The 19,226-nt window shown below is 36.3% G+C and overlaps 3 protein-coding genes across 4 annotated transcripts; 2 read left to right on the top strand and 1 right to left on the bottom strand.

Annotated features, from left to right (window-relative positions):
• Nucleotides 1–4,636: 4,636 nt before the first annotated feature.
• LOC103416341 (glutathione S-transferase zeta class-like) lies at nucleotides 4,637–8,826 on the bottom strand. Of its 2 annotated transcripts, none has more exons than XM_029093971.2 (11): nucleotides 8,593–8,826; nucleotides 8,364–8,496; nucleotides 8,202–8,258; nucleotides 7,983–8,068; nucleotides 7,783–7,854; nucleotides 6,898–6,951; nucleotides 6,728–6,803; nucleotides 6,516–6,577; nucleotides 5,817–5,873; nucleotides 5,184–5,306; nucleotides 4,637–5,044 (listed from the first exon to the last, which is right to left on the bottom strand). In XM_029093971.2, the coding sequence occupies exons 1-10, from the start codon at nucleotides 8,593–8,595 to the stop codon at nucleotides 5,205–5,207; spliced, it is 702 nt and encodes a 233-aa protein (XP_028949804.1). In that variant the 5' UTR covers nucleotides 8,596–8,826; the 3' UTR covers nucleotides 4,637–5,044; nucleotides 5,184–5,204. The 2 variants fall into 2 exon arrangements, with proteins under 2 accessions (XP_028949804.1, XP_028949805.1); XM_029093972.2 differs by having other exon boundaries at nucleotides 8,364–8,484; nucleotides 8,593–8,758.
• A 6,925-nt stretch (nucleotides 8,827–15,751) lies between these two features.
• LOC139192014 (uncharacterized) lies at nucleotides 15,752–16,063 on the top strand. The gene has a single exon (XM_070813069.1). The coding sequence runs from the start codon at nucleotides 15,752–15,754 to the stop codon at nucleotides 16,061–16,063; it is 312 nt and encodes a 103-aa protein (XP_070669170.1).
• Nucleotides 16,064–17,022: 959 nt separating this feature from the next.
• Nucleotides 17,023–18,240, top strand: LOC114821455 (uncharacterized). The gene has a single exon (XM_029093576.1). The coding sequence runs from the start codon at nucleotides 17,023–17,025 to the stop codon at nucleotides 18,238–18,240; it is 1,218 nt and encodes a 405-aa protein (XP_028949409.1).
• Nucleotides 18,241–19,226: the final 986 nt, after the last annotated feature.

Raw genomic sequence — 19,226 nt, forward strand, 5'->3', positions numbered from 1 at the left:
CTACTTAGCATGGTTTGTGTTGGTTTGTAACATTTGTTGATGACTGCACCAGAATGACTTGGTTGTACCTCATGAAAACTAAAAGCAATGTGGGTGGAATCTTCAAAATCTTTTATTAAATGGTCTACACTCAATACTCACTTCTTATTAAGGTGCTTCGGTCCGACAACGGAGGTGAGTATCTTAATCAAGATCTTTCTCAATTTTTCAAGGAAAAAGGCATTCTCCATGAAACTACTTATCCTCAGACCCCTCAGCAAAATGGAGTCGCCGAACACAAAACCGACACATACTAGAGATTACTCGCACTCTTCTCATTAGTAGTTGTGCACCTAAGACATATTAGGCTGACGCCGTAACTTATGTTATTTGTCTCATGAACTGAATGCTATCGTGTGTTCTCTCTTTTATAACACCCTTGGCCGTGCTTGCCGATCATGTTTTGCTCTTCTGCACCCTTCATCTTGAACCCCAGGTTTTTGGTTGTCGGGCATATGTCCATCTCCACAAAATTCAACGAAGCAAACTTAATCCATATACGATGCGGCGTGTGTGCCTTGGCTTTAGTCCTTAACAAGAGGGATATCAATGTTATCATCCATCTAGCTAACATACATACATCACCATGGATGTTACCTTCTTCGAAGACGAAATATTTTTTTCTTCCTGTCGTACTCTTCAGGGGGAGACAACCGTAATTGAAGATTATGGCAGGTTCGATGTCGTTGAGATAACACCACTTGCGGATTCTGAACCATTTATAGAACGTGATAGCCCAAGTAGGTTGAGTGGGCTGACTGACCGTGAGGTGATTGAACACATTGGCCTAAGTGGGCTGACTGAACATGGAGACAACCCAGATGATGACGCAAGATATGCTAGAAAAAGTGGGCCACATGTTTGCCATGATGTTGCGAAAAAGAATGGGCTGCATGTTTGCCATGATAATGCGGGAAAAAATGGGCCATATGTTTTCCCAAATGGGTGTAATGATAATGGCCCAAGTAGGCGTAATGTTGTTTTTGTTGCCAGCCTAAGTGCACAAAATCAGGACAGAAATAGTGGTGATCCGAGGGGCCTAGGTTGGGGATTGATGGTTCAGGCCCGAGTAGTAGGCCTCGGAACAATTTCAGTGAAGCAGAAGTAGAACATGAAGTACACAACCATGATCAAATGGACATCCATGAGGTAAGTACCCATTCAGGTATTATTACACCATCTTATGTGTTACCTCTTTGACAAAATCAACGAAAACCACCAGACAGATACTTTCCAAAAGAGAATGTGCAATATTTTACTACAAACTATGTCTCCACTCATCGACTTCCAACGAAATATGTGATTTTCTTCAGCAGATGGAAACTATCAAAATACCCCTAGAATGGAAGAAGCATTGAAAGATCCGAAATGAACAGAGGCCATGCAAGTTGAGATGAAAGCATTACAAAAGAATAATACATAGAGTGTGGTTCCACTTCCTAAGGGAAAGAAATAAGTGGGTTGCAAGTGGGTCTTCACTATCAAACATAAGGTGAATGGAAACGTTTGCTCCTGTTACAAGTGGCCAAAGGGTTTATCTAGACTTTTGGGGTTGATTATCAAGAAATGTTTGCTCCTGTTGCAAAAATGAATACCATTATAGTTTTATTGTCTCTTGATGCTAATCTTGATTGGCCTTTGAGATAGTTTGATGTAAAAAATGCATTTCTGCATGGAGATTTAAAGGAAGAGGTGTACATGGATTTTCCACTAAGATATGGCACTGCTAACTCTAGCGGGAAAGTGTGTTGACTTTAGAAGGCACTGTATGGTCTTAAACAGTCACCCAGAGCATGGTTCGGACGATTCACCCATGTAATGAAGAAGTACAGGTATAGACATGGTAACTCAGATTATACTTTGTTCATCAAACGCAAGGATAGCAACGTAACCATGTTTATATATGTGGATGATATGATTGTCACTGGTGATGATACAATGGAAATTGAACGATTGTAGGGATACTTGTCTTCTGAGTTTGAGATGAAAGACCTTGGTGGACTTAAATACTTCCTAGGGATTGAGGTTTCAAGGTCTTGGGAAGGAATATACTTGTCACAGTGGAAGTATGTGTTGGATCTTCTGTTTGAAACTGGTATGCTAAGGTGTAAACCAGTAGATACACCTATTGTGCAGAACCATCATCTGGCGATCTATCAGGATCAAGTCTCGGCAAATAGGGAGAGGTATCAAAGGTTGGTAAGGCGATTGATTTATTTGTCATTTACAAGGCCAGATATTGCTTACACAGTGAGTGGTGAGTCAGTTTATGCATGCTCTTAATGAAGATCACATGGCAACAATGAGTATTCTAAGTTACTTAAAATGAGCTCCAGAAAAAGGGTTAATGTACATAAGGCATGGGTATATGGAGGTGACAGGGTATACCAATGTAGATTGGGCTGAAAATGTTATTGATCGGCGGTCAACATTGTGATATGTTATGTTTGTAGTGGGTAATCTTGTGACTTGGAGAAGTAAGAAGCAAAATGTGGTGGTAAGATCTTCGGCCGAGGTTGAGTACAAAGGAATGGCACATGGTATTTGTGAGCTTCTATGGCTTCGGATTTTACTCACTGAGATAGGGTTTAAACAAAAAAAGATCTATGCTGTTGTATTGTGATAATCAAACACAATGAGAGATAGCTAACAATTCGGTGTAGTATGATAGGACCAAGCATGTTGAGGTGGATAGACATTTCATAAAAGAAAAGTTGGATGTTAAGTTGGTTGACATTCCGTTCGCAAAGACAAAAGAACAGTTGTCAGATATTCTAACTCATGTCGTGCAGGTTTCAGGAGTCACTTGACAAGTTGAGCCTAGAGGATATCTATGCTCCAACTTGAGGGGGAGTGTTGGCGTGAGTTAAAGTTCTAGGTGGAATAGGGAAATAAACTTGGAATTGAGATAAAAGTCCAAATTTAAAAATTGACATACACTAATTCCCTTGTTTGGATTTAAACGCATAGAAATTTAGAATTTCTGCATGGAAAAAAAAACTTGGAATTTGGGACCTCCAATTCCCCAAGTTTAAATTTTATGTAAAATATGTGTCATTTCCCAAACAAAAAAAAATCACAAATTCTAGAAAATAAGATCCCACCATTTCAATTTCCGTCATTTTAAAATTTCTTAGTAATCTTAAACTTCTTGGTTCAGAGTGAACGACGGCTGGAAACCCATCCTTACTCTCGGCAATGGAGTTGAGATCTCCAAACGCACGTCTGGATCCTTTCACACCTTCCGCAGCCGCTTCCTCCTCACTTCTCTGTCACCCTATCAATTCATTATCATTCCCAACACCATCGATGCTGCCAAGCAATGGGATCCTCATCTCGTAGAAGCAAGGTACATCAAAGATCTTGGAGATAACATCAGCATCATCTGTCTCATGTTTAGAGATCATTCAAAGCCTCCCTTTCGAAACAGAGAATTTGTAGTCTACGAGCGATGTGAAAATATGGAAGATGGTACCCTGGTGGTAGCAGTTGTTTCACTTCCAAAGGAGATAGCTGCCGGATTGGAACCACAGCAAAATGACGCCATCAGGGGGCTGTTGCTGCAATCAGGATGGGTAGTCGAGAAGCTTCAAGGTCATTCATGCATGGTCGCCTATATTGTTCAGGCCGCCTCCTTATTTCCTTTTGAATTTGCAGTTTACAGAGTATGAATTAATGTTAAGAAACTTTGATCAATTGTCATACAACTCAAACAGTTTTTTGTTGTCGAATGAATATGCAGTTGGATCCTGCCGGATGAATGCCGAGGTGTTTTGTCAATCGACTTAACAACAGACTCGTTATGATCATTGAAAATCTAAAGAAACTGGCACAAGCCTCTATTCCTATTGATGCCCAAACATCATGAGATCATTACTACTTACATTGTACAAACTACAAGGTGGAGGAGAAACTCTAGTCTCCCTCAATTAGTAAGTATGACGATCCCAATTCTCTCTCTCTCTCTCTCTCTCTCTCTCTCTTAAAGAAATTAGAGCTTCATTTGAAGGGGAAAAGGAACAGAGAAAACAGTCGACCTCCCTGCTTTTTGTCTCTTGTTTCTTTACTCTTAAGAGAATGAATGTTCGCTCAACCATTAAGCCTCCATACTTGGTTAGCAAGCTCAGGCATCCAAGGTTTCTCGGCTGGTATCACACTGATGCCTTGCATAATCCCTCTACTCCTACCCAACCCATCTTCTCTCTTCTTGCCGGAAGTGATAGTTGCGGCACCGTTCAAAGAAATACAGTGGTCACTGTCTTACGTTTGACCCTTTCCATTGTTCCATGGCTTCCGCCGGCCCACCTTATTCCCTCCTTCCTTTCTTCCCCGTCATCAGGGTTCCTTCTCTCTAGAGCTTCAATTCCGCGTGTTCCACGTTGTTTCCGTTAAATAATAATTTGAATTTTAGTTTTACCTAAACTTTTATGAAGATTAATCTAACGTGCTGCCTGCCTGCATTATTTTAGGGTATTCCCATCACTCTCTCTTCTCCTCTATTAAATTTGAGATGATTATCTTCAATATCTCAGCCTGCATTGGGAATTCTTCCCTTGTTAAGAGTACGCATTCAAAATCATTTAAATCACACACCCGATTGCTAAACAACTGACACGTCATTAAATCATTTAGCCAATGTATGTGTGTATATATATATACACACCCGATTGCTAAACAACTGACAAGTCATTGTATCGAGAATACAGGACGCTGTATCGTCCAAGTACATTTGATGTGTACTTCAAAAGACTACTTTGACAGACATTCCAAACCATTACATCACTCAACGTTTCAAACACAACATTCTACAGTTTCATCATTGTTCCATCATGGGATAATCCTTATTTAGACAGGACCAACACCTGAGTGATATACTACATTTCAAATGCCTCAACTCAGACCTTAATTGTCGACCCTTTATGCTGCACTTAGGGATGGACAAGCTTCATCTGATTTTAAAAAGGAAGTTTCAGAAGAATGGAACCGACAATTTCAAACAGGGTCCCTGAAGCACCAATCAACACAAAAGCAACAATAAGCATTTCGTTCATATGGTGCCTCACATATACGTCAAATGCTACCAGAACATTAGATATATGCTATACTCTAACCAAGAGAGTAACTTAATAAATGTTAATTCAAACCTCTTCAACCCAATTTTTTAACTATGGAGAAGGAGCATCCGGCTGCTTTTCTGGTATAGCATCTAGGAATGCCGGTATCTTTTTGTATGCCTCATGCAACCTGGCCAAAAGGGGGAACTGAGTCTGCACAACAGGGAGAGAGAGAGATATGGTTATTCTAAATTTACATATCAAGGGCTAAAGAAATATGAATGATAAGCTGTTTGTATTATTCTGAAGGAAAGAGACGTTTGGTGCACTCTCTGCATGTACCTTTTCTTAACCAAGTCCCTTTAAGTACCTTAGTTGTGGTAAACCTACCTTGATATAAACCCCTAATTAATTAACACTACAATTTCCACGTCAATGTGAAAAGCTACCATTCATATCATAAGAACAGATATGAATGTCAAAAACGATCTCTTACTGTTTCTTATGAAAAATAATATAGCTAAAAATAGAAGAAAGACAGGTTGCTCCTGAAAGTTGGATCAGATAGGAACTTGATTTCTGACCCAAACGACAACAACTTGATCATGTGATGGAAACATTACAACACCACAAAACTGGATAGTTTCCATCATCATGCGAATCAAGTGAATAAATGTTCATTTGCAACAGTTGTAACTTGCATAAGAATCGAATGGTAAGTACCATGTCTAGCTGGAACCTAATGGCTGTATAAACCTGGGGTGCCAGAAACAAATCTGCCTGCAAATATTTGTCAATATGTTAGAGATAAAGTAATTTCACACTAACATTTGTTCTGTGGAACATTAGAAAGTGACATTGCCATGCAAACATGCTACTCAAGTTTTAGGGTTCATGCAACGACTTTTTGAAAATCACAAAACTGCTATGGACTCTTCAAAAGTCTACATCATATACACCTAAACATCTTTACTCCACCAACTTTTTTGTAAAACCCATCAATTTCCATATGCTCTCATACTTAATGGGACTCTTAGTACTTATAGGAGTATTTGGAAGTCCTATTATAAGCCCATAAATATGTATATCTTTTGGTGCCTTGGTATGTCCTTTCTTCTCTCTTCACCTCCTCTTATTCTTTATTTCTCTAGAATCACAGAAACCCCAAAACATTCATTCCCCATAAACTCTTCTGGTTACCCAAACCCAAACTTCCATCAATCTAAAGCCTACCATAATAAAAAAATACCAGTAACCTCAGACCTGCCTCAAAAATGGTTTTTTTGTGGTTACTCTAGTTTTTGAGACAAATTATTTCAAAATGTTTCTCTCAGTTTTCTTATTTTCCAACATAGAAAACGATTGCGAGTCTTTTTCTGAAAAGCGAGAATAAAAGAAAAAGGACAAAATGAGCAAACAGACCATGTAAACTTCATCTCCAGTGGCATATTTTCCTGCATGGTTGTTCAGCAGTTCTTCAAGTGCTGAAAGACATGAAAGTATCACATATCTTGTGGTTTGATAAATCTCGCACAGTTGGGGTGAGTTGGGGAATAGAGAAGCAAGTTTGAGGTGGAAATATCATTATATCTATTCTAGGGGAGGGATGAATCGATAGCCTTGTAAAATCATACCTGAAAAGCCTTTTCCAATATGAAATTTAACCCATTCAATTTTCTCATCGGGACTAACTTTTTCTTCAAGGTACTTCTGTAAGTTGGAAAAGCAGCAAAACAAGATCCATATCATTTAGGTTATAATAGTATCATGAGAAGTGAACTCAATATTTGATCCAGCTAATTACCAGTACAGCCAGATTCTGTAGAGGTTGTATGCTTGAGGAAACAATATTTGCAGCCTGCATATCAGGTGATAAGGGACATGCTAATAGCATTAAAATTTTGAACATACATTTAAGAATCTTACTATAACATATTTTAGATAAGTTATTTGGTCAGAATAATAAACATTCCACAGTTATAATTGGAAACTTAAATTACTAGTAATATATCCCAGGGGCAGGGCATGGTACTTTTTCCTTAGTTGAATTAGCATCACTCAGTGTGCTAAACACAATATAGTACTAAGCACCAATACAGGTGAAACTAATTTTCCATTCCTCAAAATCACAATAAAAGCAACTGATCCACATATGTGTGTAGCTGTGTAGGCCATAGCATACTCATCAGTGCAGTTCTGGGAAAGTTGCAAATGTTTTGCCAAGTCAAAAGGAAAAAATTGGAAACCATAATATAACTAATGAACTCAGCCAATGATACTGAGGGTTGTCGCAGGCACACTGAAGACCATATCTTCATCAGTTACAACATTTGGCAGAGAGATTAATTGAGCTGGGGTCCTCATGATCGGAGGAGATGTATGGTTACCAATTGGCTATGCCGTGGCTGCAACTTGTTAAGCATTTATGTTCTCACTGTAACATTAGCACAATTACTTGTATTGCACCAAGAAATTAAGTCACTCCGCCTATTTTAAAGGCATTAAGTGCATGATGCGCCCAATTAGTTCTAAATGGCAAAACATAGTATAACGGAAGGGTAGTTTTCAAGGACTATATGCATACATCTATTTTTGTTTGGTTTCTTTCTCCTTTGTATTGGTAATACTAATAGTTGAGAAAAGGTATAAACAATTAAAAAGAGAAGAGAAAGAAGCTGTTAGGCCTGACCTGGTAATTGATAGCCCTTTTCTGAAGATCGGGCGGTAACAATGGATGTTGCGGGTACTTTTCTTCTAAATGCTAGATAAAGAAGAAGATTAATGCAATGCAATGGAATATTGGGTATTTGGATTTTGGATGGAGGAGAAGCAATCAACAAGTGTAATAAGAAGATAGAGGAGAAAGTAGAAACAAGAGGTACCAATTACCATTAGGATGGCAAATGAGTCAGCAACAAGGGTGTCCCCATCCACAAGCACAGGCACATACCCGACCGGATTCAGCTTTCTGAACTCTGCTTAATTGCAACAATTTGCAATTTGCAAACAACCAAATTATAGTAAATAATTTAAACAGAATTACAACAATTGAGTTAGGTGTTCGTCAATTGTCATAGGAGGGAGAGGGAGGGACTAAACTAAACTAACCGGGACTGAATTGCTCTCCCTTCAGCAGGTTTACAGCTTTGTACTCGTATTTCAACCCTAATTATTATTAATTCAGTACATAATAAATTATTGCATGAATGAACCAACAATTGAATGAATACTTACTTTTTTTTCTTTTAGAAAAAAGGGGAAAATTTTGACCTTTCAAGTTGAGAGCAATTCGGACACGGTAGGAGCAAGAGCTTCTCCAGTAGGAATAAAGCTTGATTTGTTGATCGCCACTTTCAGTCGCCGCCTGCGCCTCCACCTCCACCTCCACCTCCTGTGCTTCCATCTTATCATTCGTTATCATTTGTTAGGGTTATTGTTATGTATCAAATCAAATCAATCAACCGAATATTAATTAAACGCAGAAAAGAAATTCACTCACCATTTTGATAAATTAAACGCAGCAGAGCAGCATCAGCCTCGGCACGCCCTGAGTTTTCAGCTTTTGAGGTTTGACAGACAGATTATTCTATTACGTTTTGAATTTTGACAGAGAGATACCAAGGCGAGGATTGAGTTGAACCTCAGTTTATTCTATTACGTTGTTTGACTTACTTTATGGATTAATTACTTAAAACCTCAAAATTTTTAGTGTTGATTCAAATTGGTTCGATCTTTTTAAATATTCTAAATAAGTGTCTAATATATTACAAATGTCATATCCGTTAATTTTTCAAACTTAGATTATATTCAAAATAACTTTTTAGTTAAAATGGTTCCTGAGATTTGCATAACTCATCATTTTGATTCCTAAGATTTGAAATCAATAGAAGTGGTCATTGAAATTGTCCACCATCAATCATTTTGGTGCTTGGGTAATAAATTATGTTAAATAAGGATCAAAATGCAAAAATTACCCTCAATTTAATAAACAATAGGCCAAAATGATTTAACCAAAATTGAGGGTATTTTTTATCATTTTATTTTTATTTTATGGAGATTTTTCATGGAATGATCAAAATGATTGATTGTGGACAAACTCAAGGACAAACTCTTATCTATTTCAAATTTCAGGGAACAAAGTGACAAGTTATGCAAATCTCATGGACCATTTTAGCTAAAAAGCCTATTCAAAACACATCAACAGGGTGTATCATGGACATTATTAATATTAGTTGCCTCAAAATATAAATTTCGAATATAAATGATATAATATGGAATCTAATGATCGAACATGTATTGAATTGAATAAAAAATAGACCAAAATTGAAATTAAATTAGGAGGGCAATCTCTTAACAAAAAAGAGGGTTAAGAATTCAGATAAGGTTTCAACAAGTTTGTTTATGTTCATGTGATTTTATCTTTCATCGTGTAAAGCTTCCAGTTCTTTATGGGTAATGAAAATGGTGGTGGCCACATTATGGCAGTCCATCATTTTATCAACCTCCATGACCTTATTTTTTATGTTAGCGGCTTGAGTTGTAAGGTGGAGTTGGTGGTTTTGTGTTGGGTTTGGAGGTGATGGCATGATAGGGTTGGTGGTAACCATTAGTTGGTGGAGGCTATGCTTCCATGACCTTCTATTAATTTTGAAGACCAAGTAATCCTAGCTAATTTAATAGATGTTTAACTGGGGGGATTAACAAGTGTGAAATTTTCAAGGCTTTTTAGCCAAAATGGTCTATGAGATTTGCATAACTCCTCACTTTGATTCCTGAGATTTCAAATCAATATAAGTGGTCCCTAAGATTGTCCACCACCCATCATTTTGGTCATTCCGTTAAAAACTTCGTTAAGTGTCCCGGAGCTATTGGCCCGAAGTTTGGGCAATTTTCAAAGCTTCGTAATTCAATCGTTTCTTAACCAAATTCGACCCATAATATATCAAAATGAAGATAGGAAAGTGTAGAATAAGATTATACCTATTTTGAAGCCCAATGGCTGCCAGAGATGATCAGAAAATAGACTCAAAGTTGACTGGTCCGAGGGAAAACTGGAAAATTGACCAAAAACAGGGTAAAATTTAAACGTTTATAACTTCTTCAATACTCAGCGAAATCAAGTGATTCAAAAACAAAAATCATACTTCTCAACGAGACGAAGAGAATGGTACTTTTTTTACGACTAAATATTTGTGGTTTGGCCTACAAACGGCTCGAAAGTGGCTAACTCGATACCAAGACAACCACTTTTGAGCTGTTTTTCGGCCAAACCACGACGAGTTAGTAGCTGAAAAGGTACCATTCTTTTCATCTCATTAAGAAGTATAGTTTTTGTTTTTGAATTAATTAATTTCATTGAGTATTAAAGAAGTTATGAACGTTTAAAGTTTACCTAATTTCAGGCAAGTTTTTCAGTTTTCCCTCGGATCAGTCAACTTTGAAGCTATTTTCTGACCATCTTTGGCAACCATTGGGCTTCCAAATAGGTATAATCTTATTCTACACTTTCCTATCTTCATTTTGATATATTATGGGTCAAATTTGGTTAAGAAACGATTGAGTTACGAAGCTTTGAAAATTGCCCAAACTTCCGGTAAAGAGCTCCGGGACACTTAACGGAGTTTTTAACAGAAGGACCAAAATGATGGATGAGGGACAATCTCAGGGACCACTTCTATTGATTTGAAATCTCCGGGACCAAATGAGGAGTTATGCAAATCTCAGGGACCATTTTGGCTAAAAAGCCAATTTTCAGTAGGTTTAGTGTTTGTTATACCTGACAATTTCTTACACGACCTGTTAACACGACAAGGAAACGACACGAAAATAACAGGATTCGAGTCAACACAATAACTAATTGGGTCGTTGTTGGGTCAAACAATAAGAACCCGCTAATAACGGGTCCTTAACAGGTTTATACGAGGGTGACACGCGAGTAACCCATTTCGACACGTTAAGAAAAAAGTTATTTTGATGATTTTGATGATTTTAATTTTTTAAACTACTCAAAAACTTACTATAAAATACAGTAGACATAGTGTATATGTATATATTGCATATTAAATATGTGTTGCTGCATTATTATTACATATAAATTTTAAAAAAAATTAAGTTTTATTTATTTATTTATTTTTATCGTATACTATGGGCAAAGAGTGAGATTAAAAAAATTATAAAACACATTAAAAATAAAAATATCAAGTAATTTAAAAATACCAAAAATATTTGAATGGTTTATAATGTTTAGTTTTTTATGCTTAGTTTATGTGGAAGAGAATGTTAAGGTGGAAAATCCTTAATAAAAACATCGTTAATATAACTCTTGAAGACAATATATCAAGTCAAAGTTCAATACAATTTCTCATTGATTGAAATTGAAGGGTTTTATTGTAAAAAACGTGTAAGGTTCCGCAACCTTGACACGCAACTCCCTTCATTTTGCAAATCCTTGAGCATTTGGTATTTTGTAGTGATATACTAATGTTTTTTCATTAGGCTCTTATTTTGGGGTATGTAATACTTGAAAGACAAATATTTTTTTTATATGTTTTGAAGTAATATTTATTTGACAATGTAGTATGCATATACTAATTTAGTATTATGTTTTCTATTTATTTGGGTTAAATTATGTTTTTCATTTCCATTATTTATTGATTTAAAATATATTTTCTTTAATAGGTAACGGGTCGGGTCATATTACCTGATAATATTAACGGGTCGATTTTGGGTCAAGTCATATTACCCATTTACTTTAACGAGTATTACACGACACGATCTGTTAAGATATCGGGTATATCACGAAAACGACACGAACACGGAAAACACAACATGAATGTCAGGTCTAGTACTTGTTTGAAATGTTTAAAAATGTGGAGACTAATTTGGAATGACACTAAAAGGTTTGGGAGTTTTACGTACTTAATCTTTTTTTTTCTATTTATTTATAACCACGTGAAATGTGTTTCATCTATAATAAAAGGATAATACAATAAATGGTAAGTGATTTTAACATCTCTAATTTTAAAAAATTAAAAAATAAAATATTTAACACGCATTTTGTGTGTGGCATATACTAGTACTTACTATGTTAAGTGGTCCAATAATATAATAATGTCTATCATTATTTAACTATTTCATAACTCTCTACCAAACACAACTAATATTCCACCAACCTAACACCCTTCTTCCTCACATTGTCAAGGAGCTTTTCTTTAACTATCTCATAACTCTCTACCAAACACAACCAATATTCCACCAACCAAACACCCTTCTTACTCACATTATCCAGGAGCTTTTCTTCAAACCAATTCCATCAACCAAACACAACAAATCTACCATTCCACCAACCAAACACCCTTCTTCTTCACATCAATTCCACCAACTAAACACAACAATTCTACTATTCCACCAATCAAATACCCTTCTTCCTCACATTGTTTTCTTTAAACCAAGGGAATGAACTGAACTAAGAAAATCGAACTAAACCGAAATTGGTTGGTTCAGTTTCAATTTTGGTGGTCTAAAAACCAAGCCGATATATATTAAATTATTTAATATATTAATTACATAGTTCTAAAAGACGCTAGGCGCTAGTCGGGCGGCCAACTGGGGCCTAGCGCTTAGGCGGCTATGCAAGGTCTAGGCAGACTAGGCGGATTTAATAAATTTATTACATATTGTAGATTAATTAAATTTAATATTTAATATATAATTGTTGAGTAATATATTTTTTAAAAGAAGAACATATATATATATATAGGGATAGAATTAAGGAACAAATATTTCGACAAATATTGTTACACTTCCTTGTAGCCTTTAGATTTTATAACATTCAACGGTCTAAATTAAGAGTGATGTGGAGAGTTTTAAACATTAAATGACTTGGATGATGATGCAGATTATAACTAATAAAGAAAACACTAATCTAAATTAAAAATTAATATCTAATAGGATAAAATTGAAAAAACCAATAATCAAACTTTGAACCTAGCGTAAAAATAAAAAAAAATAAGAAAAACAAAAACATGAAAATACTGTAACCTCCATCTCCCTCCCTGCCATGCCTTGGATGAAATCTCCTCCTTCATTTTATAAAAAATGAACCCTAATAAATAACAAAAAAAGAATGATTTAAAAAAAAAAGTGATACTAGGGATAAGATTAATACTCAACGGAAACGAAACTGCTATAATAATAAAATAAAATAAAATTGAAAGCATAGACGAATGAAATCAAGTTGTTTGTTTGATTCGAAAAGCTTAAAAAAGCAGAATCAATGACCTAAATCGACAAAACTAAAAAGATTTTGCAAAACGTAATTAATCACCCTACATATATGAACAATAATATACGGTTTAGGGTTTCGTACGTTTTTCTTATGTAATGAAGATTCAAGAGAGTAATAGCTTGATTCGTTGTAGTAGGCATCAAAATTTCATATCAATCCTATGAAAGTTGCAGACCTTATCGGCAAAGAGGGAGATGGAGGTTACAATACTTCAAATCAATGGAGTTCTACCTCCTTTCTTGTTTGCACACTTAAAACAAAGGTTTCTTCCTTTTTAATTTTATTTTTAATTACCTTCCATATTTTATGCTTTTTAAATTTTATTTTTATGTTTAATATTAGTTAAAATCCACTTAAGCATCCATGTCATTTAATGAATGAATATGAACCTTTGGATGTTTTGTAATCTAAAGGTTTTAAAAAAAGTGTAAAAATATTTGTGAAAATGTTTGTCCCTTGATCATATTGACACACCCCGACTGGAGTCGAGACGTGTTGGCCGTCACGTGAGAGTGACGTAGCCAAGTTTATAAGCTCACATTTATATATATTTTACATCAAATTCACTTCTCTTTTCTTAGTTAGTTCCTTATATTTTTGAGCTATTTACTTTGTTTTTGTGTTTTGTAGGATTTGTCAAGCAAAGAAAAGAAAAATAGCACAAGTGGGATTTTAAGTAACAAATTCGTCAAAACTGCCTGTGCAGGTCAGCTGACTTTGGAAGCAAGTTGTGAACGGCTCAAAATGAATTAGAGAATGAGCCTTATATGATTGGAAAGCTACGGATGTCTATTTTCTGGAGCATTTCGGGGATTGTTAATATCATTTTGTAGAAGCATTTATGGCCGTTTTAACACTGAAAGGTTCACAAGAGACTAAGCAGTTTGTAACTGCAATGAAAGCAATAAACCCAATAAATCTAGCAGCCAAAACTGATGCAGCCAAGAACAAGTCAGCTGACACCTATTCAAATATAAGAGGAAATGGAAATAAGGATGAGGATTAAGTGGGAGTAATTGGCATAAAGGCTACCCAAAGAGTTACAATTGTTTTACCATTTCCTCTCACTTATTGCCATGACTAAATGACTGTTAGTGGGTGAGTTAAGGAGAAGAAAATGGGGCAGCAAGTTAAAAAGGGGAAAGGCTGCAGGTTGCAGCGTTGAAAAAAAAAAGAAAAAAAGGAAAAAAAATAGAAAAGAAAAAGGACAAGGCAGCTTTGTGAAAAGGAAGGAAAGGAATGAGGAAATCTTGGCATTCTCTTCTCTCGGTTTTATCTTCTCAAACTCATGTCTTTTTTTTTTATTTTTTTTATTTAAGGATTATGTGTAACTAATTTTTAGAAGTTAGGGGCTGGTTTGAAGTTTCGAATATGATTGCAAGTTTGTTATGACATTTTGTTTGAATTACTTTTATGAATGGATGAAAATTGATTCACTACTTGTCTCATTGATGAATTCTTTATGTGTTTTCTACGAATGCATACTAAGTAAGCATATCTAGGATTCTAATGCTATGAATATGTGTGTGCCTGCCCTTGTCAAATGAGGACCTACATATGCTCTAAAGTAGTACTTGTTAATTGCGATTAACATGTGAACCAATTTCTAGGATAAGTAAGACAACGCCAGTACTTACGATGCCTTGTGATGACTCAAACTCTTTTCGTTCTTAATGATTTCTACTTGTTAAATCTATGAACACGCCATTCTAGATTGCATGCTAGGGACTAAGTTAAGTTGAAAACGCCATTCTCTTAACATACTACATAAGAAAGAGTAATAGGTTGAATTCTAACGTTGAGCCAACTTGAGCATCTTCATCCTGAAATAAAAGGAATTTGAATGAAACATAACATGTTTGCATATTTGGTGGTGGATAACAATTCCCCTAATTTGTTTTTCTTAAATTGTGAACTACTTAAAATTTGTTTCTGTCCTATTTTTGTTCGACATGATAAAACAATCTTCTGCAGGAAAGACCCTTATTTTCATATGCTACAATTGACAAATCTTAGTGTTAATAAGGAAAATCAATAGGACATTTGTGTGCTACTTTGTGGTGTGCTTTTAATCTTATCAAATTTTGGCGCCATGTCGCCGGGGATTGTTATTTCTAATTACTTATTTTTCTATTGTTTTCTTTTCTTGCCTAATTAGTGTTTTTGTTTTTGTTTTTATTTCAGGTACTCTTCGTAGTATATGCATACTCAAAGGTCCAAGAGCATTGATCTTGCTTCCTACGATCCTTAGCTTGAACGAACACTTCGAAAGCTTCAAAGAAAAATCAAGTAGAAGCGTGCATCAGTGTCTTTACCACCATTTTCTCCACCACATTTGAGTTCAGAAGAGGAGGAAGAACCACAAGAAGGCATGGTTGATAACCGTACTTTGAGGGAGTTGGCAACACCATATACAAATCAACAACCATTGTGCTTCACATATCCAAATGCAGAAGGAGGATTTGAGCTCAAGTCCGACATGATTCACTACTTGCCTAAGTTCCATGGCTTCTCAACAGAGGATGCCAACAAGCATCTCAAGGATTTTCACGTGGTATACTCGGGAATGAGACCATCAAATGCGGATGAGGAGCAATTTAAGTTGAGGGCATTCCCATTTACATTAGAAGCTAAGGCAAAGGAGTGGCTTTACAATTTACCTTCGGGATCAATGAACACATAGAACTAGGTGAAGCAAGCATTCTTGGAGCAATATTTTCTGGCCACAAAAGCTGCAAGCATAAGGAAAGACATATGTGCAATCCGACAACAACATGGAGAACCCTATGGAGATTACTATGAGCGATTCACACATTTAGTTGCATCTTGTCCTAATCATCAAATTTCAGAGCATTTTTAATACAATATTTTTATGAAGGATTGTGTGGTACTGATCGTGTAATGCTTGATGCAGCAAGTGGATGAGCATTCATGGACAAGACACCAACAAATGCTAAGGCATTATTAAAGAACATTGCTGGCAATACACGACAATTTGGAGGGAGAGATGAGCTACCTTTTAAGAAAGTTAATGAGGTAAGTGCTAATTCTAGTATTGAATTACAATTAGCTAACTTGACTAATCTTGTGCAACATGTTATGGTGGCTCCAAAATAGGTGTGCGGTGTATGTTCAATGATGAGACATGCCACGGACATGTGCCCTTCATTGATGGATCAAGGTGGTCTTGAGCAAGCTAATGCATTAGGAAGGTTTCAGGGGCAACAAAGGCAAAAGTATGATCCATACCCCAACAACTATAACGCGGGGTGGCGCGATCATCCACACTTAAAGTGGAACAATCAAGACAACAGACAACGATATGTTCCTAATAACTATAAACGTCCACCTGGCTTCTTTCAAGCAAGACCGTATGCACCATTTCAGCCTCAACAACAACAAGCTCCAAGTAAGTCTCTTGAGGATTTAATTGCTTCTTTAGCTAACTCTACTCAATCTCATCAACAGAAAACACACAAAGCAATTGAAAACCTTGAGCACCAAATAAGTCAGTTAGCAAGTTTGATGGGGCAACAACACCAACCAAGAAGGTTGCCTAGCTAGACCGTGGTGAATCCAAATGCGAAACAGATGAATGTTGTGACTTTAAGGACTGGAAAAGAAGTTTTTGAGCAATGAAGGATGCAAAAGAGGACTAGAAAAGATACAAATGAGCAAGGGGAGTTACAAACCAAGAATCTAGAGCAAGATGAGGCTTCAACAGAAACTAAAAAGTCTTCCAAAGCTACAGAATTGAACACAAAAGATTCTGATAAGGTAAGTAAAGAAGTTCAAAATTCATTTAACTCAGGTGTCCCTGTTCCTTTTCCTCGTAGGTTTATGAAGTCTAAGAAAGAGCAAACTAATAAGGCAATTTTGGATACTTTCCGAAAAGTCCAAGTGAACTTACCTCTTTTAGATGCCATAAAACAAGTGCCCAAGTATGCAAAGTTCCTTAAAGAGCTTTGTACGAACAAGAGGAGATTCAATGATCAAGAAAATATGGCATTAAGCGAGGAAGTGTCAGCTGTTTTACAGAGGAAGCTGCCACTGAAGTTGAAAGATGCCGATAGCTTTACCATTCCATGTGTAATCGAAGGGAAAGAGTTTGGGAGAACATTGTGTGATTTTGGTGCATCCATCAATTTGATGCCATATTCAGTGTATGAATCATTGAAAATTGGATACTTGAAGGAAACAAATGTAGTAATCCAGTTGGTAGATCGTTCAAATAGATATCCCACAGACCTATTGGAGGATGTACTTGTGCAAGTGAATGAGCTCATTTTTCCTGCTGACTTTTTTGTTCTTGAGATGGAACAAGACCCTATGCCTACTACACTTCCTCTTATATTGGGAAGATCATTCCTTAGAACGGCACGTATGAAGATTGATGTCTACGATGGTACCTTAACCATGAAAATTGGTGGAGAAAACGTCAAGTTCAAAATCTTCAATGTTATGAGGTACCCTAGTGATTTTGAATATTGTTTGTCTATTGATGTGTTTGACAATTTTGTGCAGGATTGTTTTAATGAAGGTGTGGGACAAGATAATTTAGAGAAGGCGTTAGTGCATAGCATTACACATGGACATCTTAATTATTCCGAGCATAGTGAAGAAGAATTAATCCAGACAGTGGCAGCCCTTGAGTCTCTTTCACCAGTCCGTGGTAAGTCTTCTTCCTATTTTATTTCTCTTCCTACTTCTAACGAAAAAACTCCTCATTCTATGATTCAGGCACCCAAATTGGAGCTTAAACCGATTCCTGAACAATTGAAGTATGCATTTTTGGGAGAGGATGAAACATTACCAGTCATCATATCATCACAACTCACAGTAGAAAGAGGGAGAAACTAATCTAGGTACTGAAGGATCACAAAACTGCCATAGCTTGGAGCATTGCAGATATTAAAGGTATAAATCCAGCTACATGTATGCATAGGATTCTATTGGAGGAAGGTGTAAAACCAACAAAGGAAGCTCAACGCCGTTTGAACCCACTCATGATGGAGGTTATCAAGAAAGAGGTTATCAAACTTCTTGATGTTGGCATCATATATCCTATCAAGGACAGCAAGTTGGTGAGCCATGTTCAAGTAGTTCTGAAGCGATCCGAAGTCACAATTGTTAAGAATGAAGCTAATGAGCTAGTGCATACACATGTGCAAAATAGTTGGAGAGTATGTACAGAATATCAGAAGATAAACAGTACCACACGCAAGGATCACTTTCTAGTCTCATTCATTGATCAAATGTTAGAAACGTTAGCTGGTCATTCTTATTATTGCTTTCTTGATGGCTATTCTGGATATAATCAGATTGCAGTTGCTCCGGAGGATCAAGAAAAGACAACTTTCACATGTCCCTTTGGCACATTTGCATACCGGAGGATGCCGTTTGGACTTTGCAACGCTCCCGCCACATTTCAAAGGTGTATGGTAAGTGTCTTTTCTGATATGATTGAGAAAATAATTGAAGTGTTCATGGATGATTTTTCAGTTTATGATGATTCTTTTGATACATGTCTACATAATTTGTCACTAGTTTTAAAACGTTGTCAAGAAACTAATTTGGTCTTAAATTGGGAAAAATGTCATTTCATGGTTTCACATGGATTAGTTCTAGAGCATATCATATCTGAAAATGGAATTGAAGTTGATAAATCTAAAGTATAACTTGTTAGTTCTTTACCCCTTCTTACTACCGTTAGGGAGGTTCGTTATTTTCTTGGACATGCAAGTTTCTACCGTAGGTTTATGAAGGACATCTCAATGATTTCTAGACCCTTGTGCCGTTTACTTAAAAAGGATGCACATTTGATATGAATGAAGAGTGTGTGGTAG

The sequence above is a fragment of the Malus domestica genome, chromosome 15 (assembly GCF_042453785.1).
Source record: "Malus domestica chromosome 15, GDT2T_hap1".
Classification (NCBI taxonomy): domain Eukaryota; kingdom Viridiplantae; phylum Streptophyta; class Magnoliopsida; order Rosales; family Rosaceae; genus Malus; species Malus domestica.